Source organism: Puma concolor, chromosome D3, assembly GCF_028749965.1.
Source record: "Puma concolor isolate L17-30 chromosome D3, mPumCon1.1.hap2, whole genome shotgun sequence".
NCBI classification, from domain to species: domain Eukaryota; kingdom Metazoa; phylum Chordata; class Mammalia; order Carnivora; family Felidae; genus Puma; species Puma concolor.
The window spans coordinates 23,431,504-23,458,266 of NC_141678.1; the positions used below are offsets into that span (position 1 = coordinate 23,431,504).

Here is a 26,763-nt window from a genome sequence, read left to right on the forward strand (position 1 = left end):
CTTAGATGTTCAACATTATTTCAGATCATCCATGTGCCATTTACAGTCCCACTGCTAGGTCATCTTCATCACCTTCCCCAGAGGAATGCCTCCTGTGTCAATGTCCACAACAACCCCTGAGGTAGGGACTGTTATTCTCATTTCCTCTGAGGAAACAGGCCCAGAGAACAGTGAAGTGACTTGTCTCAGGACTCCTAGCCGTTTAAATAGAGTGGAGACTCCAACTCAGGGATTCTCTGACTCACTACCATCAGCCATTGGCTCCTTCAGTAAATGCTGGTGGCAGATTTTTTGGGCTAAGGGAGATGGTGCTGCCCACCTCAAGGGGCTGTGGTGACAACCAGGAGAGGTAGCAGAGGGGGAGGATGCTTTGTGACCCTAGAATCCCACGAAATGTAGGTTCTATTCTTTTAAATTTTAGGGTCAACCAAAGAGTTGATGGCATTGCCAGCTGAGATGGTAGCGAGACACATTGGTGTTACAAGAATGTAGTCAAGAGCACTGATGTGGCGTCAGATGGAACCAACTTAGGAAACTAGCCGTGTAACCTTGGGCAGCTCATTCGGCTTTCCGAGCCTCGGTGTTCTCATCTATAAAATGGTACTTGTTCTTACCTGAAAAGTTTGCTATAAGGATCAAATGAGTATTTATCCGTAAAGTGCTTAGATCAGGTCCAGCACACGGTGATCAATCGATAGTATTGGGAACAGGTGTATATGCTAAGCCTCGGAGTTTAGTCAGTGATGTGGTTATGGCGCCTTTAATTTTTTTTTTTTTAACGTTTATTTGTTTTTGAGACACAGAGCATGAACGGGGGAGGGTCAGAGAGAGGGAGACACAGAATCTGAAGCAGGCTCCAGGCTCTGAGCTGTCAGCACAGAGCCCGACGCGGGGCTCGAACTCACGGACCGCGAGATCGTGACCTGAGCCGAAGTTGGACGTTCAACCGACTGAGCCACCCAGGCGCCCCAGTTATGGCGCCTTTAAAGGAGGTGAAGATGAATTCATTTTGGATAGGCTGAGGACTGATTCCCCTTTTTACACAGGATTAAACTGAAGCTTTGGAAGGTTGAGTGACCCTTTTTTTGAGTTACCAAGGTTGTTAGTGGCCAGCACTACTAGTTAGACTTAAGTATTCTGACTCCAGAAAAATCTCCAATTCCAACTCTGGAAAATTGCAAAAGTTTTCTCCTTTTAACAGGTCTCTATCTCCTCTTGACCTTACCAAACAACCATGTCATCAGAATCAAGCAAGAAACGGAAGCCCAAAGTGATACGAAGTGATGGAGCTCCATCTGAAGGCAAGCGTAACCGTTCTGACACAGAACAGGTGAGATCAGCCAGTGCTGCCATGCTGCTGAGAAATTACAGCTTGTGGCGAATCACCTGGCTGTGGGTTTGCAGCAGCTGAGGGTCACAGTGATGGCTTCCCAGGTGGCCTCTGCTTGACCAGGTGCCTGGAATTCCCCTGATTCTACAAAACCTGAGTATTCACATTTGGTTTAGCAGCAGCATTCCAAGAACCAACCAGCCTATATCAGACATGAATAGTGCCTGAACAGACAATGCATTCTAGTATGGTGTGTGTCTCCCAAGTTTCCAGAGTCAGAAGAAGCCAGTATCTGCAGCATACCACCAGAAACTGGAGATGTGGCATTCCTGGTCAGCTACTGAGAAAGTACCAGAACAACATCTCCGCAGAATGTCTTCTGTGGCCTAAGAGCTCATGCTGTCAGCAGGTTCTTCCTTTTATCATTTCCCTGTCTTTAAATCTCTCAAGCTAATTTTTCTTAAAGATTAATTATTTATCTTGAGAGAGGGAGAGCACATGCCCACGTGTGCGAGTGGGGGAGAGGCAGAGAGAGAGGGGTAGGAGAGAAAATCCCAAGCAGGCTTTGCACTGTTAGCTCGGGGCTCAATCCCATGAACGAAGAGATCACGACCTGAGCCGAAATCAAGAGTCGGACGCTTAACTGACTGAGCCACCCGGGTGCTCCTGTCAAGCTAATTTGTGACCTAATTGTTTTGATTGGTTGGTTACTTTTTTTTTTTAACTGGATTAGAGAAGCATAGGAGCTTGAATTTAAGTAGAAAACGATCTTTTTCTCAGATTTAGGAAATCTAGAGTAAGAAAAAACCTTATCCATTGTGTAGGCATTAATTCTTTTTTATTGAGATGTAATTGACATATAACATTAATTTAAAGTGTATAATGATTTGAAATCTGTGTATGTTGTAAAATGATCACTACAAAAGTCTAGTTAACCGTATGTAGTTACAGTTTTTTTTTTCTTGTGGTAACTTTTAAGACCTATTGTCTTAGCAACTTTCAAATATGCAATATAGTATCATTAGCTAACTCTCTTCAAGAGATGTGTTCCATTTACTCCAAAGGCTGGGTGACCAATTACGATATTTTAGTCTCTGCTAAAGCTTGATTTGACCATCTAAACACCCATCAGTAGGAATTTGGTTAAATGCATTCTGGTTCATCCATACAGTGCATTCTCACACAGCCATTTTGATGGATATTTAATTTATTGGGATGAGAAACTGCACTAAATAGCATGAACAGTGTGATTCCATTTTGTTTAAAAATAAAATTTGCGTTTATCCACAGTATTAAAAATAGTTGTTTCAGTTTGGAGGTGAGATTACAGGCAACTTTTCATTTTTTTTTTTTTTTTTTTTTTTTAATTTTTTTTCAACGTTTATTTATTTTTGGGACAGAGAGAGACAGAGCATGAACGGGGGAGGGGCAGAGAGAGAGGGAGACACAGAATCGGAAACAGGCTCCAGGCTCTGAGCCATCAGCCCAGAGCCCGACGCGGGGCTCGAACTCCCGGACCGCGAGATCGTGACCTGGCTGAAGTCGGACGCTTAACCGACTGCGCCACCCAGGCGCCCCTCATTTTGTTTTTGATACTGCTCACTATATTCTGAGTCTCTGACACCAAGGATGCATTACTTTATAATTAGAAAAAAAGAGGGATTCTTTTCCATTTTGAGAAGAAGGAAAACATGTGATTTGAGGACCAAATTTTTTTTTCTTAAGATTTTATTTTTAAGTAATCTCCACACCCAACATGGGGGCTCGAACTCACAACTCTGATATCAAGAGTCGCATGCTCTACCAACTGAGCCAGCCAGGCGCACCTTGAGGACCAGATTTTTTTAGAGACATGATTTGGAGTTTCATTGTTACTGATTTCAGCCAAGTGTCCCTGGTCCCAACAGGGAGACTTTTATTCCCCACCCAAGGCATGTATCCGTGCTTCCACAGGAAGGTAAATACTACAGCGAGGAGGCTGAGGTGGACCTGCGGGACCCTGGCAGAGACTATGAGCTGTACAAGTACACGTGCCAGGAGTTGCAGAGGCTCATGGCTGAGATCCAGGACCTGAAGAGCCGAGGAGGCAAGGATGTGGTAAGGAGTAGCAGTGGTTTGGGGCAGACATGAACATGGTGGGTTTGCACGGATGGACTTGTTTTGCACCCACCAGAGCCCTTCCTGATCTTGGTCTTCCGGCCTAACCATGATCAGGTAGTTGGAGTCTGCGGGCTCCAGAGATGGTGCTTATTAATTTATTGAAACATTTCATCGCTCCCCAATCATCAATTAGAGTAACAAAAGTACAGGATAATTAATTTTTCTCCTAAGTGTAATTTGACAGTTCATCCAATTAATACTTATTACATGTCAGGCATTTTGTAGGAAATGATGATATGTGTAAATTCCTTTGATGTTGTAAGGATGGATAGGTACAGGTATGTTATAGAGACCAAAAATGAAATTGTTAGTATTAAATGAATGAACCAGACTTTGAGGCAAAGAAACTAAACAGTGTAACTAAAAACAAAACCCATGTATTGCCGAGAATCTCACTTATTTGTGCTTATCCTGGCCCAACATTGTTATGATTATTACATCATATTTTACTGTTGCCAAGCTTTATAGCTATAATTCTGGTATGTTCATTTAAGTTATTCTGTAAGGTTATTCATAGAGATCAAATTGTATGGCGGGATGTTGCTATTGTTAGGATCTCTGTAGACAATATGTATGAACAGATATTAATTGGTTTTATTTTTTAATGTTTATTAAAGTTTATTTATTTTGAGAGAGAGAGTGGGGGAGGGCAAAGAGTGACAGGGAGAGAGAGAATCCCAAGCAGGCTGTACTCTGTCAGCAAAGAGCCCAACATGGGGCGTGAGATCATGATCTGAGCCAAGATCAAGAGTCAGACACTTAACCAACTAAGCCACCCAGGTGCCCTGGGACAGATATTAATTGTGCATTGGCTATACTTGCTCCATTTTCCATCGACAGTTCTCATCATTCTGAGCTCCTTCCAGTATCTGTTTTTGGCCCTGGGTAGGGATGGGTCAGCAGTGAGGGGCTGAAGGAAGCTGAGCCATCACCTGTTGTCAAGGTCTTCACCAGTTTTCTTTGCCTGCAGGCAGTTGAGATAGAAGATCGGAGGATCCAGAGCTGTGTGCATTTCATGACTCTAAAGAAGCTTAATCGATTAGCCCATATCAGGTTGAAGAAAGGAAGAGATCAGACCCATGAGGTAGGAATTGAGAGGTTTAATCCTCCTCCTCCCTCTTCCCCATCCACTTCTTAATCCCCTTTACCTCTTCCCTGAGTGTGCTGCTGCTCTGTTTGACCTGACTTGCCCCACGTACCTCTGACCTTGTCCTCCTTTCAGGCCAAGCAGAAAGTAGATGCCTATCACCTGCAGCTCCAGAACCTGTTGTATGAGGTGATGCACCTGCAGAAAGAGATCACCAAATGTCTGGAGTTTAAGTGAGTTTTGGAGAACAAATTTTGTCAAAATTGCCTACTGGTAACTACTTTCTCCTGCATAGCTCAAGGTTAGCTAGTCTCCTTAAAAAGAAATCAGATGAGGGGCGCCTGGGTGGCTCAGTCGGTTAAGCGGCCGACTTCGGCTCAGGTCACGATCTCGCGGTCCGTGGGTTCGAGCCCCGCGTCGGGCTCTGCTGACCGCTCAGAGCCTGGAGCCTGTTTCAGATTCTGTGTCTCCCTCTCTCTCTGACCCTCCCCCGTTCATGCTCTGTCTCTCTCTGTCTCAAAAATAAATAAACGTTAAAAAAAAATTAAAAAAAAAAAAAAATCAGATGAACTTAGAGACTGCAGGATCTGGGACAAAAGTGAATAGATCACTTTGGGAGAATTGGAAAGCAGTGTTTTCAAGCTGCACAAAGAACCTTAGAAGCTTGTCTGACTTTTTCAAGTTTTGAGCTCTGTACCTGGCCAAAACCAGTTGTCTATCTCCAGCAGCGGCCTTTATGTTACCAGTTTGATTCCTGGGCACCTTGCGTGGGAACAACTCCCTTCCAGTCAAATCCTTTTAACCTTTTGGCCCACTTTTCCTCTCTAAAGTTCCAGCCATTCATTTTTGCAACTGGATTTTATTCTTTGGAACCTGAACTTCTTGCCACTTAGTTGCTCTCAGGTAAACAAACTATAGTTTGTCAGTGTCCATTTTAAAATGTAATGCCTCTTGGCAAATCCAAGTTGAGAGATGAGAAGGAGGAAAGAGTAGACAGGAGGAAGAAAAGAGAACGTATTCTTGTTTGGTCAGACCTATTTGTGCAAACTGAAAAGAGGCAGGTTTTATTGTAATAAACTTGTGATGAGAGGGGCACATCAGTCATTGGGTCTGGTGTATTCCTGATAGTTATGCTAATTTTTTAAAGTTATTTTTAAGGAGAGAGAGCTCACAAGCGAGCAGGGGAGAGGCAGAGAGAGGGAGAGACAGAATCCCAAGCAGGCTCTGTGCTGTCAGTGCAGAGCCCAACATGGAGCTCGAACTCACAAACCATGAGATCATGACCTGAGCTGAGACCAAGAGTTGGACACTTAACCTGCTAAGCCACCCAGGCACCCCAATAATTACACTGATTATTTGCTTTATACATTCATCGTGTAATGATAGTTAAATACTAATAGAGGCAAAATTCACATCAGGTTTTTCTCTGAGTTAATAGTATTGAGTCATTGTCAGTTTTGACTATGTACTATGCATAGATCAGATATTATTGGGGGAACCAGGGGAAGGTAAACTCTCAGTACTGTTTTGAAACTTCTTATGTATCTTAAACTGCTTACAAATAAAAGATACTAAAAACAGAAGAATGGGATGCCCCAAGCTGTTACTGTCACTCAGATGAAAGCTGACAAATTCAGAATACAATAGAACTCTAGTCTCTGGAGAGGCAGGTGACCACCATTGGCCCTGGTCAGATAAGCCTGGATTCAAATCCCAGCTCTGCCACTCACTAGCTATGTGACTTTAGGCAAGCTGCTCATCTGTAGGAGTCTCCATCTCATTTGAAACATGGAGATAGAAATCCCCATTTGATAGAGATGTCCTGAGAATTAGGTGAGGCTGTCATACAGTGGGTGTTTAATACCTGGTAGCTGCCATTATTACCATCATCTGTCCATGACCTGTGCACTATGTTAATGCAGGAAAGAGTATGGGATTTCTTTAGTATATGTGAATCACTAAACATAACGATTGAAGCCTCTAGATCGTTTTCACACCTGGTTATGCCATCCTGAATCTTCCCCATCCCTTGTTTATGTGATTAATGTTTTAAACTTAAGTGCAGACCCTTAGGTTTTTTTCTGTTAAACGTAATTTATTGGTTTCAACCTGTCAATGTAGGCCTAGACTGTAGTGTTTTTATTGACTTTTTCAGCTCTTAGCTGTCTTACTAAGCTTGGAGATAATCTGTAAATTTGATAAGCATCCCTTCCAAGTCTTTAATTCATGGATAAAAAGGTTGAGCACCATGGATAAGGATCCCGTGGTATGTAATCATCTACTTCTCTTCAAAGTGAGATATTTACTAACGAGCCTTTGCTGAGAAGACTTGATGGATTCCAGGTTCCTGGGTAGTTGTAGACCAGGGCTAAATGGGCATCTATGGGGGGAACTGTGGGCTTGCTTATTCCATGGTTTGGAGTCTTGAGAACAGCAACTTAACATCTAGTATTTGCCTGCAGGTCGAAGCATGAAGAAATTGATCTGGTCAGTTTAGAGGAGTTTTATAAGGAGGCTCCTCCAGATATTAGCAAGGCTGAAGTCACCATGGGAGACCCTCACCAGCAAACCCTGGCACGTCTGGACTGGGAGCTGGAGCAGCGAAAAAGGTTGTGTTTCTCCCTTCCTGACCTTGTTAACCTGTGCAACACAGACCTTTACCCATGGGGACAACGCTTTGTCATGACCCACAGTCAGACACTGCAGTTCTGTGGAACCAGCAGAATGATTTCTTAAGACCAAATCTCATTTTGTGATTCATTCACATCTGATAATTCAGACTTGACCAACTGCATCATAGGTGGGGTTGGAATTAATTAAGGCTGTTAATAGAAAATTGGAGTAACATTTCTTTAAAATTTTAATACCTGAGACCTAAATATCTTTTGTACTGTTAAGTCCAATTTTGTTTTTTGCTTGTTCCTCCTGCCTCTAAGACTACCCCTATGGTACTTTAAAATTGTGCAAACATTATTTTAGAAGGTTATACAATATCTTGTATGTGGACAAATTATAATTTATATAGTTTTTTCTTTATTGGGTTAGACTTTTATCATTTTTTGCTATCATAAATTATGCTTTCAGGAACCCCTTTACACATAAAAATTTCCCATACTAATAAAGGTCTTTTACTTATTAAAAAGAACATTTCTACTGTGTAACTTAATCTAGGTATTTTTAAGAATATAGCATTTTTTTTTCATACTGGATTTTTCGTGGCTGCATCCTTTTCATTATGGTGGCTTTCTTCCTCTGTATTTGTACAAGAATTCTAGGGCATTTGGTTGACACAGCTCTGTTTTCCATTGGAGAAGTAGGTGTTTTATTTCCTTTTTTTTTTTTTTCTTTTCTGTTATAGAATGTATTCTATTCAGTCTATGTTAATGAATTTAGTAAGCACTAAGTTTGACTCTTATGGAATTGGTGCCAGATTTTAGCAGATGGGGCTGGCCCATCACTTCTCTGTCCAGTACACTGCTTGCCTTGGGCATAGGTTAAACCATGAGTGTTGTGTTCCTGTGGTCCATAATCCATCCCTACCCTGCCCCATTCAGTCCAGTCTGTGGACCTCATTTGGGTCCTATAGTTGCTAGATCCACATGTTTGTGAAAGTTTGGGGTCTAGACCCTAGAGGCAAGAAATGGAGCAGGAAATGACACAGGGATATCCCCTAGTGGTTAATGGGCAGAGCCTCTGGAGCCAGACAGGCATGGATTCAAAGCCCAGCTTTGTACTTACTCTTAGCTGAGTGACCTTGGGTAAATTCCCTACCTCCTTGAGCCTTTGTTTCCTTCTTTGGGGAAAAGAAGAGTCCCTATCTTCCAGGATTTTTATAAGATTAAATTCAATAATGCTTATAGTTCTCCAAGTGCCTGGCACATAGTAAGTACTAGGTAAACATTAGTTAATCATGACTGCTGTCATTAGGTGGCTTGTGACAGTGAGTAGATGTATCGGGAGATCTCTGAGCAGCTTCAAGTGACAGTGGTCTGTCCTCTCCCCATAGGCTGGCAGAGAAGTACCGAGAGTGCCTGTCCAACAAGGAGAAGATCCTCAAGGAGATTGAGGTGAAGAAGGAATACCTGAGCAGCCTCCAGCCTCGTCTCAATAGCATTATGCAGGTGAGGCTCTCCCCCACATACTCCCCTACCTTGGCCTTTTGCTTTGCCTTCAGCACCCAGCAAGACCTTGCTGACCTGAGGCCTCCAGCAGCCACATCTCCCTTTGGGTTTTGCCAGGTCTGTTACCCTAACAGATGTCAGAGCCCATTGCAAGGATGGTCTTGTCTCTAGTTTCTACCCAACCAGTGCAGTAAGGTTGTGTCCTGGGTGGAAGAGATGCTGCCAGGTGAGCTCAGGAACATGTACACACATTTATGTGAGATGTTTTCTTTTCACCCAGAGCTTCCTCCAGGTAAAATACTTTTGCAAACTCTAGGTTTAATTTACCCCAGAATAGTTTCCATCAGCCTCACAGTTTCCAGGCATGCTTAGATGTGGATGTCTGTTAGACTCCCTGACTGCACCTTGGGGGTAGATGTTTAGCAGAGGTACTCTCTCTGAAAAGAACTTTACTCCTATTTGAAAGCCATCAGGTACCTTAGGAGGATAAGTCCCCACTTTAGATTGTAATGTAAAATGTAATGTCTTTCTTTTTTTTTTTTTTTTTTTTTTAAATGTTATTTATTTTTGAGAGAGAGCACAGTGGGAGAGGAGCAGAGAGAGGGAGACACAGTATCAAAAGCAGGCTCCAGGCTCTGAGCTGTCAGCACAGAGCCCAACGCGGGGCTCGAACTCACGAGCCATGAGATCATGACCTGAGCCGAAGTTGGATGCTTAACTGACTGAGCTGCCCAGACGCCCCTGCAATGTCTTTCTATATAGGTGACCTGATTTTTGTTTGCTCTGTGAAGCAGATTGCTCTAAATCCTTATAGTTGTTTTTAACTCTTTTTTTCTTAACTCTTTTTTAAGTAAACTCTGCCCAACGTGGGGCTTGAATTCACAACCCCAAGATTAAGAGTTGCATTCTCTACAACTGAGTCAGTCAGGTGCCCCTGGGAGTTTTTGCTTTATAAACTAAAACACGACTGTTTAAAAAAAATTTTTTTTTTAATGTTTATTTTTTGAGAGAGTACAGGTAGGGAAGGAGCAGAAAGAGAGGGAGACACAGAATCCAAAGCAGGCTCCAGGCTCTGACCTGTCAGCACAGAGCCCGATGCAGGGCTCGAAGTCATGAACCATGAGATCATGCCCTGAGCCAAAGTCAGACACTTAACCACCTGAGCCACCCCAGCGCCCCTAAAACACAACTGTTTAAAACAGCGTACATATATTACATTTAAAAACATAACTTTTACGGGGCGCCTGGGTGGCTCAGTCGGTTAAGCGTCCGACTTCGGCTCAGGTCATGATCTCACAGTTTGTGAGTTTGAGTCCTGCATCGGGCTGTGTGCTGACAGCTCAGAGCCCGGAGCCTGCTTCTGATTTTGTGTCTCCCTCTCTCTCTGCCCCTCCCCTGCTCATGCTCTGTCTGTGTCTCTCAAAAATAAATAAATGTAAAAAAAAAAAAATTTTTTTTAAACACAATTTTTACAAAAGAAAAGCATACAGTTCCTAAGTGTATAGCTCAGTGAATATTCTCTAGTGAACACATCTATGTAACCTGCACGCAAATCAAGAAAAAGAACATTACCAATTTTCCAAAAGATATTTTATTCCCCCTCTCAGTTACTGTCTCCTCTCACCCTTCAGTAACTATTATCTTGATACCTAATGTCATAGGTTAGTTTGGCCTATTTTTGAGTTTATACAAACAGAATTGTATATATACTCTTGTGTCTGACTTCTTTTGCTTAACATTATGTTTGTGAGATTCATCTGTACTGTTGTGAGCACCAGGAGTTCATTTATTTTCATTAATACTTAGTATTTGATTGTGGGTACTTCCAGTTTGGGGCTATTATGAATAATAATGTTATAAGCATTCTTTGTCGTTTGGTGTCATATGTACATATTTCTGTTGAATATATACCCAGGAATGACACTGCTGGGTCGTAGAGTATGCTAGGCATATATTTAGCTTGGCAGACACTGAAACAGTTTTCTAATGTGATTGCACTGATGTACAAAATTCCCCCCAGCACCATGTGAAAGTTCTAACTGCTCCACATCCTCACCAGTGCTTGGTATTGTCAGCCTTCTTGATTTTAGCCATTCTGAAGGGTATTGCCTTTCTCTGGGGACCAGTGATGTTGAGCACAACCCCTTTTTATACTTCTTTGCTTTTGGATTACCTCATTTGCAAAAGGCTTATTCTAGTCTCCTGTTCATTTTTCTATTGGATTGCTTGGACTTCTTTATATATTCTGGAGATGAGTCTTTTGCGTATATTTTTCCCATTTTATGACTTTCTTTTTCACTCTCATAATGGTATCTTTTAATGAGCAGATGTTCCTAAATTTTATATGATCTAATCAGTGTTTTCCTGTGTGGTTAGGATGTCCTGTTTAAAAATCTCTCTCTCTGTCCCAGGGTCATGGAGATATTCTCACATTTTCTTATAGAAGCTCTATTGTTTATCTTTCACACTTAGAATCTAGGATACCTGGAAGGGAACATTGTACATAGTGTGATATAGGGTCAGTTTCATTTTTTTTTCATGTAGGTATTCAGCTGGGTCATTTATTGAAAAGGCCATGCTTTCCCCACTGTTCTCCAGTGCCACTTTTGTCATAAATCAAATGTCCATGTAGGTTTGTGTGTCCTCTATTTGTCTTTCCATGCACCAGTATCACACTGGCTTATTTACGGTAGCTTTGTCAGAAGCCTTGATGCCCAGGGGCGCCTGGGTGGCTCAGTCAGTTAAGCAACTGACTTTGGCTCAGCTCATGATCTCACAATTTGTGGGTTCAAGTCCCTCATCGGGCTTTGTGCTGACAGCTCAGAGCCTGGAGCCTGCTTTGCATTCTGTGTCTCCCTCTCTTTCTCTGCCCCTCCCCCACTCATGCTCTGTCTCTGTCCTTCAAAAATAAATGTTAAAAGAACTTATTAAGGAAAAAAATAGTTTAAGAGAAGTCTGATGCCCAGTAGTGTGTGCTCTAGCTTAATTTTTCAGGATTGTCTTGGTTGTTCTTGGCCCTTTGCATTTAACATGTAAATTTTAGAATCAGCTAGTCTATTTTCACCTGCTGGGATATAGACTGGGGTTGCATTGAATCTGTAGATCAGTTTGGAGTGAACTGATTTCAGGGCAGTGTTGAGTCTTCCAGGCCATTAACGTGGCCTTTCATTTCTCAAGCCTTTGTGTAGAGGCTTACACACCTTTTACTTACTTATTCTTAGGTAGTTTAAGTCTTCTTGATGCTCTTGGAAATGCTTCTTTTTTTTTTTTTTTCATTTTCATACTGTTTGTTGCTTGTGTAAATTGATTTTTTTGTATTGACCTCTTATCTACCTATTCTGTTAACTTATCATGTATTTTTAATAGATAAAAAAAACTATTATAGTAACTCAGCAGCCACCTCTTCACATGTGGACTGCCTACAAAGGGAAAATAAAAATCCTTCTTTTGTTGCATGCAGGCTTCCCTCCCAGTGCAAGAGTACCTATTCATGCCGTTCGACCAGGCTCACAAGCAGTATGAGACAGCTAGACATCTGCCACCGCCTCTCTATGTCCTCTTTGTCCAGGCCACTGCGTATGGGCAGGCCTGTGGTGAGTATGGGGGCTGGGTGAGGAAGAGGGGCTGTGGGAGCAACAGCCGTGGCCGATTGAGTCATTTGGAAGCCCTGCCTGCTGAGGAAAGCTCCCTGGTCCTGCTCAGAAGTTCCCAGGTGACAGACGCTGCCTCCCCTCTGCACCACCCAGCATGGCTGCTCTGACCAGCTGGCCTGAGGCTAGACTAACCTGGTGGGCATTTCAGAATGGATGGCTTTGAATCTTCAATGAGCCTGGCTGGTCGGCTAGTGGGTGTAGTGCCCTGGCAGCCTGCCTGCCTGGGCTCCCAGACACTCACCCCATCAAGGCATGCTTGGCAGGTGGATCAGCACTTCTTCTTCCGCTTCAGAGAGAGGACTTGGTGAACATAGGTCCCAGGCAGCTTTCCCAGACTTTCATGATGCCCAAACAGGCTGCATGTCGTTAAAGTGAATTACCAAGTGGGAAGACGTGTCTGCTTTAAGCTTATGGGCGACCCTTTACTCCATAGAGTTTTGAAAAGGTTTTGGAGACCTTACCTTTTGCCCTACTGCAGCTTTCACCCAGCACCTAAACTTTTCTTCTTCACCCCACCGCATCAAACAGACCTGTACAGCATCAGTGCATGCCTATCCTCCCAGCCATGGGCACCGACACATTACTGTCTCTCTTCTTGTGTCTTCCTGGTCCTCCTGGTCCTCTCCTTCCCTTTTGTTCTCCTTCTTGTTTCCATCATCAGCTCATATGAAATCCTCCCAGCCCCCTAGACAGGGTGAGTAATTTTCTTTTGTGTTTAAACCCAACCTGTTTCCTTTCCCATTTTACTATAGAATTTCAGAATTAAGCTACCCAAAAGAACAGTTTGGCATTTGCCAGTGGTTGATGGGGGCATCTAGCTTGTTTGGGTGAGGTATGTTGGTTCATGCAGGGCTGTCAGAGAGCAGTGGCCGATCACCTGGAAGTATTATCTCAGCGGCCTTGCCAGGTAGAGGAAGTTTGTCATTCCTCTTTGGTGCAGTTGGGCAAAGCCATTTCAGTCTCCTATGACTGTCTGTGACCCGTATACCGTTTTGGTTTTTTTTTTAATGTTTGTTTATTTTTGACAGAGCGCCCATGCGCATGAGTTGGGGAGGGACAGAGAGAGAGGGAGACACAGAATCTGAAACAGGCTCCAGGCTCTGAGCTGTCAGCACAGAGCCCAATGCGGGGCTCGAACTCACGGACAGTGAGATCATGACCTGAGCCAAAGTTGGACACTCAACCAACTGAGCCACCCATGTGTCCCCCTTATACCGTTTTGAATGGAGCAAGAGAGGTGGTGGCCTGTCTGACCTCCCAGTAGACCTACAAAGTTCCACAAAGGCAGGCCAGGTGTCACCTGGGGAAAGTGTCAGTCCTGATGCATGGAACAGCCCTCTTATCTTCCTGTTTAAGACACCAAGCTCAAGTTGAATAGACCTAGTCTTGAATCCTAGCTTAGCTATTTCCTGGCTAATGTGTCTAACTTCTCCGAGCCTTGATTTTCTCATCTCGTGGCTATAGTAATAGTATGGTTCTCATAGAGTTGTTGTGAAGGTTAAACATTAATTTGAAAAACATAATGTTATAAGTACAATTACAAGCATCAGCTCATTTGGTCTTTGCCACCCAACCAGGCAGTTACCATTTGTCAAGACAGGATTTCTTTCATAGATGCAGAAAGGGGGGCTCAGAGCAGTGAAATAACTTTCTAGGTGTTTAGGAATTAGTGGGGCAGGGACTTATATCTGGGACTAAACTGCAGGGTCCAAGCTCCTGTGCACTGTCCTGCCTCCCAGTTAAATGTGACAGTCCCAGCCAGCTGCTTGGTGTAGTACAGAATAGAGAGTAAGCAAGCACTGAGATGAGAACCGTTGTTTCTGAGATGTGAACAGTTAGGGCGTCTGGATGAGAACCTTTAAGACAGTTGGCAGAGGAGTATCCCGTGGCTTTAGGCGCTAGGGTGGGATTACACGTTGGTGTAAGCCTGAAAAGGGAAGCGTTCACCATAGTGTCAGGTGGTGCTTGTCTAAAATTTGCACTTTGGATTCTTTGTTTTCAGTAAATGATGGAAAAAAGCTTTAAGTTTCCCACCTTGTTCCTCCTCATGTGGAGAAAGGGCTTTTGCCTTTCCACCCCCAGTCAGTTAGGAGTTGTGACAAAGGCAGAAGAAATGCAGCCCCAGAGTTAGCCTGTTGTGTAGCTTAGCTCCTGCCCTCAGCAGCTGTCCTACAAAGTTTTTTCTTGCTCACAGATAAGACGTTGTCTGTGGCGATCGAAGGCAGTGTGGACGAAGCCAAGGCTCTATTTAAGCCTCCTGAAGACTCTCAAGGTAATGTGGTCGGGATCCTTCCCTACGTCTTCCATAGCTGGGTCCAGGGGCACCAGGTCAACACCTCAGGACAGTGCTGGTCCTTTGGAAATTATCTGTACTCATTCTGAGTAGCAGGGAGCTTGACTTTAATGTCTTAATGCTCAAGGGTAGACGGGGTAAAGCATTGGTTGTGGATTTTGGTCCTGCCACTCACTAGCTCACTGATCCTGGGAGAGTTCTTTAACATTTCTTTCTTTTTTTTTTTTAATGTTTATTTATTTTTGAGACAGAGACAGAGCACGAGCAGGGGAGGGGCAGAGATAGGGAGACACACAATCTGAAGCAGGCTCCAGGCTCTGAGCTATCAGCACAGAGCCCGACATGGGGCCTGAACCCATGAACTGTGAGATCATGACCTGAGCCGAAGTCAGACACTTAACCAACTGAGCCACCCAGGAGCCCCCTCTTTAGCCTTTCTGAGCCTCAGTTTACTTACTTGTCAAAACAGGATAGTAATACCTCATGTAAAATTATTGTGTCGATTAAATGAGGTCATACATGCAAAGTTCTTAGCATCATTCTTGGCACATAGCAACCCCTCAAGTTGTATGAACTGCTACTGCTGTTGCTATTTATATTACTGTTACTACCACCACTACCAACAACGGGGGTGGGGCTTGTGGTCCATAGGATTGCATTAAAAAGCACCTTCAAAAATAGAGGCAGTTGGATTATGAGGCATTCCTCCTTTTTTTCTCGCATCACCATGTTTTCTATACTGAATTAGCAGCAGCAAATTAGTTTATCGTGTATTCTAAAGAAACCCATTTACAAATGACAGAGTCTCAGCCCCTTTAAGCCCCATGGGTTGAGGCACTTTAGGAGCATTGGGAAGCTCCTTACCTCCAGATGCTTTCTCTCTGTGGTTGCAGATGATGAGAGCGACTCCGATGCTGAAGAGGAGCAGACCACGGTGAGAGCCGTTTGCCCTCCTGAGTGTGTCAAGCAGCTGCACTGGGGCTGCTAGTTGGCAGGTGCCATCTTCCCTAGAAGCAGAAGAAAGAGGTGGGAAAGAAAGAGCTGCTGGGGTCTGGCAGCTGGATAGCTGAAGCAGCAGGTTCCAGCCAGCGGGGCTGAGGCCCTGGCCAGTAGGGAGAAGGAAGGGGCAAATTCGTATGACCAATGCTCATCTGATTTGATCTTTCCTTTGTCCAGAAACGCCGGCGACCCACACTGGGAGTTCAGTTGGATGACAAGCGCAAGGAGATGCTGAAGAGGCACCCGCTATCTGTCATGCTGGACCTGAAGTGCAAAGGTCTGGCTCCCTTTGTTCTGGAGGATCCATAGCATTTGAGGCTTTTGCTAGCTGCAGGTGCACAAGGTTCAGCAAGGCAAAGTCCTGTTTGACCAAGAAAAGATTCTGGTTTCATATTTCTTTGTTTTTCATCATTGTTTTGCATGGAGTTTGATTTTTTGTCTCTAAGTCATAAGCATAACAACAGAGATGAAACTAGACACATAAGGGATGCTTGATAAAATTATACCAATTTCTGAATTGACTAAGTCAGATACACAGAACAAGTCACAAGAGTGTGCAGGATTCGAGTACTATGACCAGTGTGCTTAATCTCATACACATAAGTAGAAGTTTGTGTTCTGCAGAGAATGATTTGAAACTGGTTTTGTATGGATAAAGCAATATACACAGTATAAGAGCTAACTGTCACATGTAAGTTTCCCTCTCACCTGAGACTCCAGTCCTCGGTCTTACCTCCAAGGTCTTACCTCTTGGTGACAGATTTCTTACGTATTTTCTAGAACTATTCTATGTATTTAGAAGCTTTTATGCAAGTGTATATTTATCCCCTTCTCCTTTTAGTTTTTACACAAATGGAAACATACTCTACACACTTCACCTTTTTTTTAAAACTTGTTATTTTGAGATAATTTTAGACTCAGAAGAGTTGCCGTAATAATAGACTTCTCATGCTCTTCACTCAACTTCCCATAATGTCAGCGTCTTACTTAAGCATAGTACAGTGATCAAAACCAATGTTAATTTTATTGGTACAATTAACTAAACCACAGAATTTATGCAGATTTCCTTGTTTTTTCCACTAATGTCCTTTGTCCATTTTAGGATCCAGTCCAGGATCTCACATGACATTTAGTTGCCATGCCTCTTAGTCTCCTGCAGCCAGGACAGTCTTCTCCTCCTCAGTCTTCGCTTATCTTTCATGACCTTGACATCTTTGAAGACCAGGTTTATTTACTATGTGGAAAAACTCAATTTGGCTTTGTCTGTGTTTTCTCCTTATCAGACTGAGCTTATGGGTTTGGGGGAAGAATACCATAGACATGGGTTCATCATCCCATCATATCAGAGGTACATGGTGTCACTGGTACTAACCTGGATCCACTTGGTGATCACTTGATTGCTCCCTTTCGATATTTTACTTTTTAGAAACAGCTAAGTCCAGCCCACACTCAAGGGGAGGGAAATGAATCTCCCCCTCTTGGAGAGAGGAGTTGCAAAGAATTTGTAGACATTTTTTATTCAATATAAAATTGCCATTGAGTTTCTGTTTTTACAGTAAAAGCTCTTAAAAGCCTCGCTTTTACAGTACCATAATACTGTAGACTCTGCTCTCATGTTCGACTTGTACATGGTCTTCTTTTCATCCTCCCCCTCCAGATGACAGTGTGCTTCACCTGACCTTCTACTACCTCATGAACCTCAACATCATGACGGTAAAGGCCAAAGTGACAACCGCCACGGAGCTGATCACCCCCATCAGTGCAGGGTACTGGGCAGGCGCTGTGGAGAGTGGGGCATGGGGGTGGGTGTGAGGAGAGCCTCTCTGCGGGCTGCTTTTGGTTCCTCGCGCACACTGGCTCTGAGGAGGTGCACTGCTCCATTGACTTCTGTTGTCATGTCCACGTCTGGAAGTCCTGGCACCTCACTGGTATTTAGAAAGCACTTGCTGACTTAAGTTGGTCCTCTTACTACACAGCAGATGATAAAATGACTACAATGTATGGAAAATTGAGTAGGCAGGGCAGAGCAGCAGCTTGTTCTGACAAGTGGAAAGGTGTGAATGTAGAAATGGAATTTGGCAGACATGATGAGGTTGACAAATTTAGGCCTTCATTTACTCTTTCCCAAGGTGCTGGGACTTTTGCTTCATAGCCCAGCTCAATCCCAGGTTGTCCTTACCTGGCAGCAGGAAGAGGTTTTGAGGAGGGTGAGTGGAGGCATGGTAATGATGGCCACAGGTTCGGCATCCCCAGGAAGCGCCTGGCTGTGGCAGTCTTGTTCCACAGCTAGGAGTGGGAAGAAAGGAAAAGGGCCAAGAGGGACTGAAATAGCCTCACAGGAGCACTACCCTGGCCTGGTACTCCTGCACACTTGAGTCTTTGGGTTAGCTATACAGAGACCACTGAGGGAGACACACAAGTCTGGTGCCTGGTGGGGTGGGGCTCTTCCCATGGCTGCCTGGTGTCCCTGTGTTCTCTACCCCAGTCCATGCCCCCTTCAGGCCGCAGCCTTGGTCCCTGGACTCAAGAGTTATTTGATCATGCTAGGGCACTCTGGATGAAACTGACCCTATTCTCACCTGACCCCAGCAGAGGGAGCCCAGGGCTTGCTTCTTCAGAGTACCCGGTTACACTGCCTGGCCAGAGCTCTCAGTCTAGCAGCTTGCGGGCCCTGGCCATGGTGGAGTTCCTTGTCACCAGCATTCTGCCTGCTCTCCTCTCAGATGCCAAACCTACTAAGAAGAGGGCTGCCAGCTGGCCTCAGTGCATACTTAACTCCAGCTTCTCCCTAAGCTTTGCGCATGCAAGTACTGGAGACAGTACTGCTGAGTGGATACCAGCTGGGCTCAGAGCTCCAGTGTTTCCCGGGTCTGCCACTTATACCTGTGTGTGCACCTTTAGCCAAGTTTCCTGGCTTCTGAGGCTGGTTCCTCACTCTGGTCATGAATTGTAATATACACTTCCAGGGTGTTTATGAAGGATCAGGTCTAGTGCTTAGCATAGGTGAAGCACTTGGTAATGACAGCTGGTAATGTCACACTTGGTAATGTGTTTGTCATCATGAATTTGCTTAACTCTTCACAATAGTTTTACAAGGGGAGGAAACTACGACTATCATCGATAGATGGTCCGTGGCCCCAAAAGAGGGAGGGGATACAAAAGGAAGCACCGCCCTGAAACCAGGATTGTATCTTTATGGGCCTTCAGGTGTTGTCTAGCTCATCCCCCTATTTTTCAGATGGAGAAACTGAGGTCCAGGAGGCATCTGACCAGTTGTGGAAGCTCTGGGCCTAGAGTTTCAAACTGCCAGCTCAGAGGCCTTTGCTTAAGTACAGGCTGCTTTGGCCCCTGGAGATACCAGCCTGGTGTATGATTCTATTTATTCATCTACTATAACACAAGGATACTTTTTTTTCTCCCTGATATAATCACAGTCTCACACTAATTCCTTAATATCATTCAATATCCATTCAGAGTTCAAATTTCACTGATTTTCTCTTAGTGTTTTTTGTTAGTTGTTTTTATAGTTTGGGTTTTGAATCTGGATCTTTATAAGGTCCACATGTTGCAATTGGGTGAAGCTTCTCTCAAGCATCTTTTCATCTGAATGTCCCTGCCATCTGTTTGTCAAAGAGAATGGGTTGTTTGTAGGTTTCCCCAGTCTGGATTTTGATGATTGCATCCTTGCATTAGAATTTAGTGAGTTATGGGGCGCCTGGGTGGCGCAGTCGGTTAAGTGTCCGACTTCAGCCAGGTCACGATCTCGCGGTCTGTGAGTTCGAGCCCCGCGTCAGGCTCTGGGCTGATGGCTCAGAGCCTGGAGCCTGTTTCCGGTTCTGTGTCTCCCTCTCTCTCTGCCCCTTCCCCGTTCATGCTCTGTCTCTCTCTGTCCCCAAAAAATAAATAAACGTTGAAAAAAAAAATTAAAAAAAAAAATAATTTAGTGAGTTACTACCTTCCTGGGTATTTCATGTTAATTATAGTTAGGTTTAGAGGCTTGGTGAGATTCCACTTTGATTTTTTTGCAGGAGGGATGAGGGAGCAGGATGGTATAAATGTTGAGTGCTTCCATCAGGAGGCACAGGCTGTCTTTATTTTTGTGGAGTTAGCAGCACTGATGACTGTTGCCAGGATCTATTAATTCGTTAGGAAATTGATGTTCTTCATACAAACATTTTAACATTTAACCAGCCATGCTGAATTTTCTTCAAGAAATTATTTTACAGAATGATCTCCATTAGGACATTTTGAGTCACTACTAATCAGTTTTTCATTAAGTCATTAAACTATTTTTAATGATTTTCCACTTTTACTTACCAAATTCTTAATCCCTTTTTAGCTATTATTATTTTACAACAAAGATTTGACTGAATAGTTTTTTGGTGTTGTGTTTTTATGACTGTATATAATCTCTCCTTTTATGTCCATTATCTTCACCAAATTCGGTTGTCCTGAACCACGTTACCGATGCAAATTTTTCAAGATTTGATTCTTTCATTAGGTTTTGTTAATTAGAAACCGTTATTGTGGAGTTTTAGCTGTTCTGTTTATTTTTGTTGACTCCTGATTCATTCTATTTATTAGTAATAGTCACTAAATAATATTGGCCAAACGACCGACAATTCTTATTTCTAGCCAGTTCTCCATGAAAGGCAGTGAGGTGGGGCAGAGACTCTGGGAGAGACAGGAAACCAGGAAGAGTCAAAGCTGCCACCGCCCCACTGCTAAATTCTTAAAGTCATGCCTGGGCTCTGAGCAGTAAGATTAGCCCATTCTGCCTGAGTTGCTCCTGATGCCAGACCTGGAAGATGAAGGAGAACCCCTGCTGGTTGAGAGAAAGACTGAGCCTTGTCCTTTGTGATCAGATTACTCCATTATCCTCTTCCTCTCCCCTCCCCTCTCCATCCCTTCTCCACTTGTCAGCATTTAATTACAGGCTGTGCCCTAACCATTCCAGATGGGTGGCGGTGATGCTGTCTCTCTGCTTATAGCCCTGGGTCACCTTGTGTCCAGCGCATGTGATAATGTCTTTTCCTCAGAACATAAAGGGGACCTTTTCTGTGAGGGGCATGAGATTTGGTCAAAGTGAGATAGACACACCATTAAAGCTGTTTACTTGCTCTTTGGGGGTAGAAAGGAATCTCTTCTGCTGTTATGAAAATTGTGATTATTTTATCTCCAGTGTCACAGAGCTTTGCTCCCCTGAAGGTAAGGCCTTGGTCACCATATACCTCTCTTAAAGGGATAGGGTTTTCAAAAAATTTAGTGTGTAGGAGTACTACTGTCTTTGATCAGACAGTGCAAATCCCTACTCTAGCACTTATTAGTAGTGTGATCTTAGACAAGCCATATCTTTCAAAGCCTGAATTTCTTCTCTGTAAAATGGAAATGGTCATACCTCATAGAGTGTGAGATCTGGTGACCTCAAGTATAAAGAGTTATGGTCTGTCCTCCCTCCACTGTCCTGGCCCACAGGAAGCATTCAGTAAATGGTAGCATGATCATTAGTGATAGGTGGCATTACTATCCCCAGATGCCCAAGTCTGCCTCAAGGCAAGGCATTGGCTAGTGTTTTCACTGCGGTCTTATCCCTTTTCCAGTGACTTGCTGTCTCCTGACTCAGTCCTGAGCTGTTTGTATCCAGGGGATCATGGAAAGAAGACTCCAAATCCAGCCAATCAGTATCAGTTTGATAAAGTTGGGTGAGTCAGCAGTGTTTCCTCCTTTCCCAGTCTCTTTGCTTTGGAGTTTCTCTGGCAGCTCAAGCCCAGCATTAAAGACCTGTTAGGGTCAGAGGCCTATCAGGGGGCAAGGGAGACCCTGGAGCTTGAGGGAGTGCTATGTCAAAAGAAGGGAACACAAGGGGCACATGGAATAGTGAGGAAGGGTGGAAGGATGAAACTTGGAGGACATGATAAGAACACATGAGAGGATAACATTGTTTAACATTCAATTCTCTGAGGATTAAAAACCTGAAAAATATTTTATAAATTGGTGGACTGGTGAAGAAATCAAAGGCATTGACTTTATATTGAGACTTGAGACTTGCTTATGAGCTGGGGGGAAGAGAAAAGGGAACATGGGAGAGGTGAAATTCACAGTAGGAAGGTGATGAAGTTTAGAGACTTTGCTGGCAGCCGGGCTGTGAGTGTGGCCTAGCCTGTGAGACCATCCATTTCAGGGGCATGGGAGGAAGGCTGTATCCTGGGACCACTGCAGAAAGGACTTATAAAATCATTTATGCTGTGTTCTTTTCTGCAGCATCCTGACTTTGAGAGACTACGTACTTGACCTAGGTCACCCCTATTTGTGGGTACAGAAGCTAGGTGGCCTCCACTTCCCCAAAGAGCAGCCCCAGGTGTGTACACTGTGGATCCAGTCTCCTTGGCTAAGGATCTCTACTTCCTCACCCCCCAGACAGACTCCAGAAAGGCTTTGGATGGCCTTTGAGGGCTTTGAAGTATCAGAATGCTTTTCCTTGGGGCTATGGTCTGTCCTCCCTCCACTCAGGATACTAAAAATGTCTGAGGCCCACAAATGTATAGGTACCTTTGGTTCTCCCTGAGCCTGGTAGCCCTCGAGATGAAAGTAACTTGAGTCCTTGCTCTGGGTGCTACATGACTCCAGGCTCCACCGCCCCTTAGTCTGGTGTACAAAGGTGCCAAAAATGAGGCATCACCAGAACCCCAAGGGATCTGGCGTCTGGCACCTTAGCAGAAGCCTTCCTTTCTCAGGAGCTGGCCAGGCCTCTTGAGATTCCAGCATCCTGTATTCCTACTGGAACTCAGCATCTGGCCTGTCACAGCAGGTGAACCCTGCCATTCCCATAAGGTGCCCACCTCAGGGTGTGTGTGGTCCTGGCTGCCATTGGCAAGGAGGGCCTAGGAGAGGCAATGCCTGGAGACAACAAGGACAGGGGGCACTCAGGGTGCTTCTCGCTGTCGTCTACAGCACACGGTGATTGCTGACCACTCGCTGAGCGCCAGCCACATGGAGACCACCATGAAACTGCTGAAGACCAGGGTTCAATCCCGCCTGGCCCTCCACAAACAGTTTGCATCCCTGGGTAAGCTGATGTGTGGCTGTGGCTTAAGGCCTATTTGGACAACACAGGGACAAAGATGACTTAGTCCTTCACTCAGGTTTCTTAAATCCTGATGACACTGCCTGGCTCTTGCTGAGCAGAGGTGTTGGCAGGACCTCTGGGGAGAGCTACAGGTCCATCCAGGCAGGGATCTTAGCTCCCCTCAGGACTATCAGGGCTGTCCCAGCTCACAAAAGAGACCCAAAGCCTCCTGGGTGGTCCAGGTTAGTGGACTGGTCAGGAACAACTTACTGTAGGTTAGCGCATGTCAGATTTGGGTGTACATTCCAACAGATATTTAGTAGAAATCCATTCATGCTTTGTAGAGCTTACATTTAGCTTATTTGATACAGCTATCCAGGGATCCACCCCCTCATACCTCCCTTGAGACTGACTGAGCTAACATCCTCCAGGGTGAGGATGAACCCCAGTGTTATTCATAAGCTCCCAGGTGATTCTGAGCCATTGAGCTAACGAGCCATTGACCAAGGTGGTGGCCATATCGGTGTTCCTTTTCGTTTACTCATTCAGTAAATACTTGTTGAGGACTTACCATGTATAAGGCACTTGAGGGGAAGTGAGGGTTGATATCTTTCTGACTGAAAAGAATCACTGTCAGGAAAGGCATTAGGTTTCCAGGACCCATCTGGAGTCCTTACCCATCTGGGGCAGTTCTTGTATTCCACATGGACCCTGATCCCTGCAGGGCAGCATTGTTTGTGGGTTTCTTCCCCATCACCATTGCTAAAGTTGTTTTGTCCCAAGGTTGGATGATTGTCATCCTAGACAGCATTTACTGTGTTGGCATATTTGTGGATTGAAACACCAGCAGGAATTTGCCCTGGAGCAGTTCTCTAACTCTTCTCCCTTAGAGAAACTGACACAGAACACTTCAGTCATTTTCTCCATCAAGGTCAGCTGTGAGAAAACAGCCCTCTTGGCTATTTGATCTAATTAACAGTCACTGCTGCAGAGGCACCATCACTGCTTCTGGCTGCCAGGGGGTTTTTATTTTGCTGGCCATCATTTGCATTAAAGATAAAGCACCATGAATGCTGGTGCTAGGTCCAGCCACAAGCACATAGCAGGGGTGAAGGTCAGGTTGGTGTGCCTGGATTCCTAGCACATGTTGTTGACCAGGGCACCTACTGAATGCTTCATGTATCTGGAGAGCTGGCAGGGCCACCTGAGCCCTCCAGATGATCCTAGTTACCCAGCTGTGGCATCTGATTTCTACCTGTAATACCACCTCACTTGCTCTCTTTTAGAACATGGCATTGTACCAGTTACCAGTGATTGCCAGTACCTCTTTCCTGCAAAGGTTGTCTCCCGCCTGGTAAAGTGGGTGACAATTGCCCATGAGGATTACATGGTAAGTGGAGGAGTGACATGTCACCCTTGCTGTCCCAAAGACACATATCATCTTTCAGCTCCTGCCCTTCCCCTAGAAGGGCAAGGGATTTGACTGGAGGATCCAGGAATTCCCTCCTCTGTGGTGACTTCTAGGAGCTGCATTTCACCAAGGACATTGTGGAGGCGGGACTGGCTGAGGACACCAATCTTTACTACATGGCACTCGTGGAAAGGGGCACAGGTAATTGCTCTTCTGATTACAGTGGTAGGCCGGGGAGCTAATAAGAATAAAACATTCCTGAAGGTTGCCCAAAGAAAGCAAAAGATCCTAGAATCTTGCTGGGGTGACTTAGCAAATAGTAGTAATGATTGTAAGAGCCACCATTCAGTGAGGACTTGTTCTATAACACAGCCACATACATGTTTTATCTCATTTAATCCTCATGACTGGGAGTGGTAATGCAAGTACCCCTGCTTTCCTAAAATTTGCATTCCACCACTTTGCTTTTGCACAAAACCTACATTAGTGCTGTTTTCGCTAACTGAAAGAAAGGAGGATGTTCACCTTTGCAAGAAAAACCATTACTGTACTAATGTAGGTCTTGTGTAAAAGTAAAGTGGCATTAATGCTCGAAAAGTTAAGTGGGCGATGCTCCTCTCCTTATGCCATTTTGACTTACGGAAGGTTTCATAGGAACACTGTACTTTTGGATAGCAGGGGAAACCCGTATTCCCATTTTATAGGTGAGGAAATTGAGGCTTTGTCACAAATGCAATCTGAGCCTGAGCACTTAGCCCTTTGCTTTACTGTTCTCTAAAAGCAGATACCTGTTCTTCCTCCTCTTTACAGAAGGGCCAACAAACCACTCTCAGTTTGTGAAGTGCAGGGTAGTAGGACCTTCCTCCCTGTCTGCTGTTCTGTACTCACTTTGGAGGCATCAAAAGCTGTGATTCCTCACGGCTGTCCTGGAGTCTAATTGGCCACAGCTTTCTGTGGAGCCACCTGGGTGCTGCCTGTGGAGCTGTTTTCTAGCTCCTGCCTCGGCAAACCTGCCGCTGCCCGCGGAATCTGACCCCTGGGGCTCGGTGCTGTAGCTGCAGAGCTCAGGGGGTTGGTTGTCTGTGGGTCTAAGTGCGAGAAATACAAGGAAAGGTTGCACTCTGTGATATTAGAGTTTCTCTACCTTGGTTTCTTGCCTTTTGTATGTTTTAAAAATATCCTGAGTAAATTAAATATTTTAGATACTATTGAGGTCCCCAGGGCACTTCATGCTTTCATTCTCTCCCTCAACAATTGGTGACTCCTATTTGGAATTTGTACATTTGCTTCCCATCCTTTTCACTTTCAAAAATCACTTTTGTCTCATCCCTAAATAACACAGAATACTGTTTTGAAAAGGCACAAATATGTAGTCCAAGAAATTTATAAAGCCCCAAGAGGGGGAAGTCACTAGAAGACATCACTCTGCTTCCTGGTTGACCAGGTGAAAGCTTATGTAGGTAGTAAGTGTTCTAGATCCATAACAGAGTGAATGTGATAACTAAAATTTTCATAAGATGCATTGCAGAATTTGAAAATTTAAGAGTGAAATTTAAATAAGTGCACAGCAATTATAGAAAAATATTTTCTCCATAGGATGACGTTCACTTTTACCACCAATGCACTGTGTATATGTGTGTGTGTGTGTGTGTGTGTGTGTGTGTGTATGTATACGTATACATATACATACGTATACACATACACACTCACATATATGCATATACACATATACACAGAGACACATGAATAATCCTTTATTTTACAACAGATCAGTTTGAAAATTTTACATAGTATGGGTTAAAAACAAAACTTAACTGAATAGAGATAAATCCAGAAATATATGCCAACTGTTAGGACAGAAGCAATACAGCAGAGAAAGGACTCACTTTTTAATAAATGTGGTCGCAGCTGTCAGGGAAGAATTGTCTTAACCTCCACTCTCTTGTCCTCTGTTATTTGAATTACTGGTGTGTCATAGTTCTTTTTACCCCCCCATAAATAATGAGAAAGGAATGGCATATCTAGCGCATTCGTGGTAAAAGTGAATGTCATCCTATGGAGAAAAGCAAAGGCTGCCGCCAGAGAAAAAATGAGTATGTTAAAAAATACAACTGTTTCCTATAAGGACTATGAACACAGCTTTGATATCAGACAGTTGTAGTTGAACTCAGCACTGCTGCTTTGCAACTGTTTGATCTTAAGGAAGTGTCTATGAGAGCCTCAGTTTCTTTATAGGTAAAATGGAGATGATAATAACGGTACCCATCTCATACAGTCATTGGTAGGTTGAAATAAACCTGAAGTAAAATGTATATAAAGGGCTTAGCACAGTACTTGGAATACAGTAAGTACTCTGTAAATGTTGGGTATTAAAAAGTTTCACATAACAAAATACACAAAAAGAAAACAATAGAGAAAATATGTTGATGTAACAGCTAATACACAATATTGTTAGAAAAAAACAGTAAGCCTTCATGTGGGAAAATCCTTAACTTGTGGGCAAAGAAAGAAATGCCAGTTAAACTTCTGTCAAAGGAGCAAATATAACACTTGGGCAGACCCAGTGTGGACCAGATCCTGGAGAGTCCACACACCTCTGCATCCTTAGAGGGACCAGAGTCACAGGACTTCACATTCTGCAGC

General features: G+C 44.0%; 1 protein-coding gene across 5 annotated transcripts in view; it reads left to right on the forward strand.

Annotated features, from left to right (window-relative positions):
- THOC5 (THO complex subunit 5) overlaps positions 1-26,763 on the forward strand; it is a 31,587-nt gene that overhangs the window by 810 nt on the left and 4,014 nt on the right. For 3 of the 5 annotated variants that reach the window (XM_086682130.1, XM_086682131.1, XM_086682129.1), the window contains exons 2-18: positions 1,202-1,330; positions 3,284-3,427; positions 4,461-4,574; positions 4,713-4,810; positions 7,040-7,186; positions 8,584-8,698; positions 12,159-12,291; positions 13,013-13,045; positions 14,546-14,623; positions 15,538-15,578; positions 15,821-15,920; positions 17,301-17,409; positions 21,244-21,345; positions 21,905-22,001; positions 22,595-22,709; positions 23,996-24,099; positions 24,234-24,321. In XM_086682130.1, coding sequence (XP_086538256.1) covers positions 1,235-1,330; positions 3,284-3,427; positions 4,461-4,574; positions 4,713-4,810; positions 7,040-7,186; positions 8,584-8,698; positions 12,159-12,291; positions 13,013-13,045; positions 14,546-14,623; positions 15,538-15,578; positions 15,821-15,920; positions 17,301-17,409; positions 21,244-21,345; positions 21,905-22,001; positions 22,595-22,709; positions 23,996-24,099; positions 24,234-24,321 — 1,714 coding nt within the window. In that variant the 5' untranslated portion in view covers positions 1,202-1,234. Of the gene's footprint in view, positions 1-1,198; positions 1,331-1,596; positions 1,740-3,283; positions 3,428-4,460; positions 4,575-4,712; positions 4,811-7,039; positions 7,187-8,583; positions 8,699-12,158; positions 12,292-13,012; positions 13,046-14,545; positions 14,624-15,537; positions 15,579-15,820; positions 15,921-17,300; positions 17,410-21,243; positions 21,346-21,904; positions 22,002-22,594; positions 22,710-23,995; positions 24,100-24,233; positions 24,322-26,763 lie in introns of those variants that run through there. The other 2 variants (XM_086682132.1, XM_025933301.2) reach the window with 2 other exon arrangements.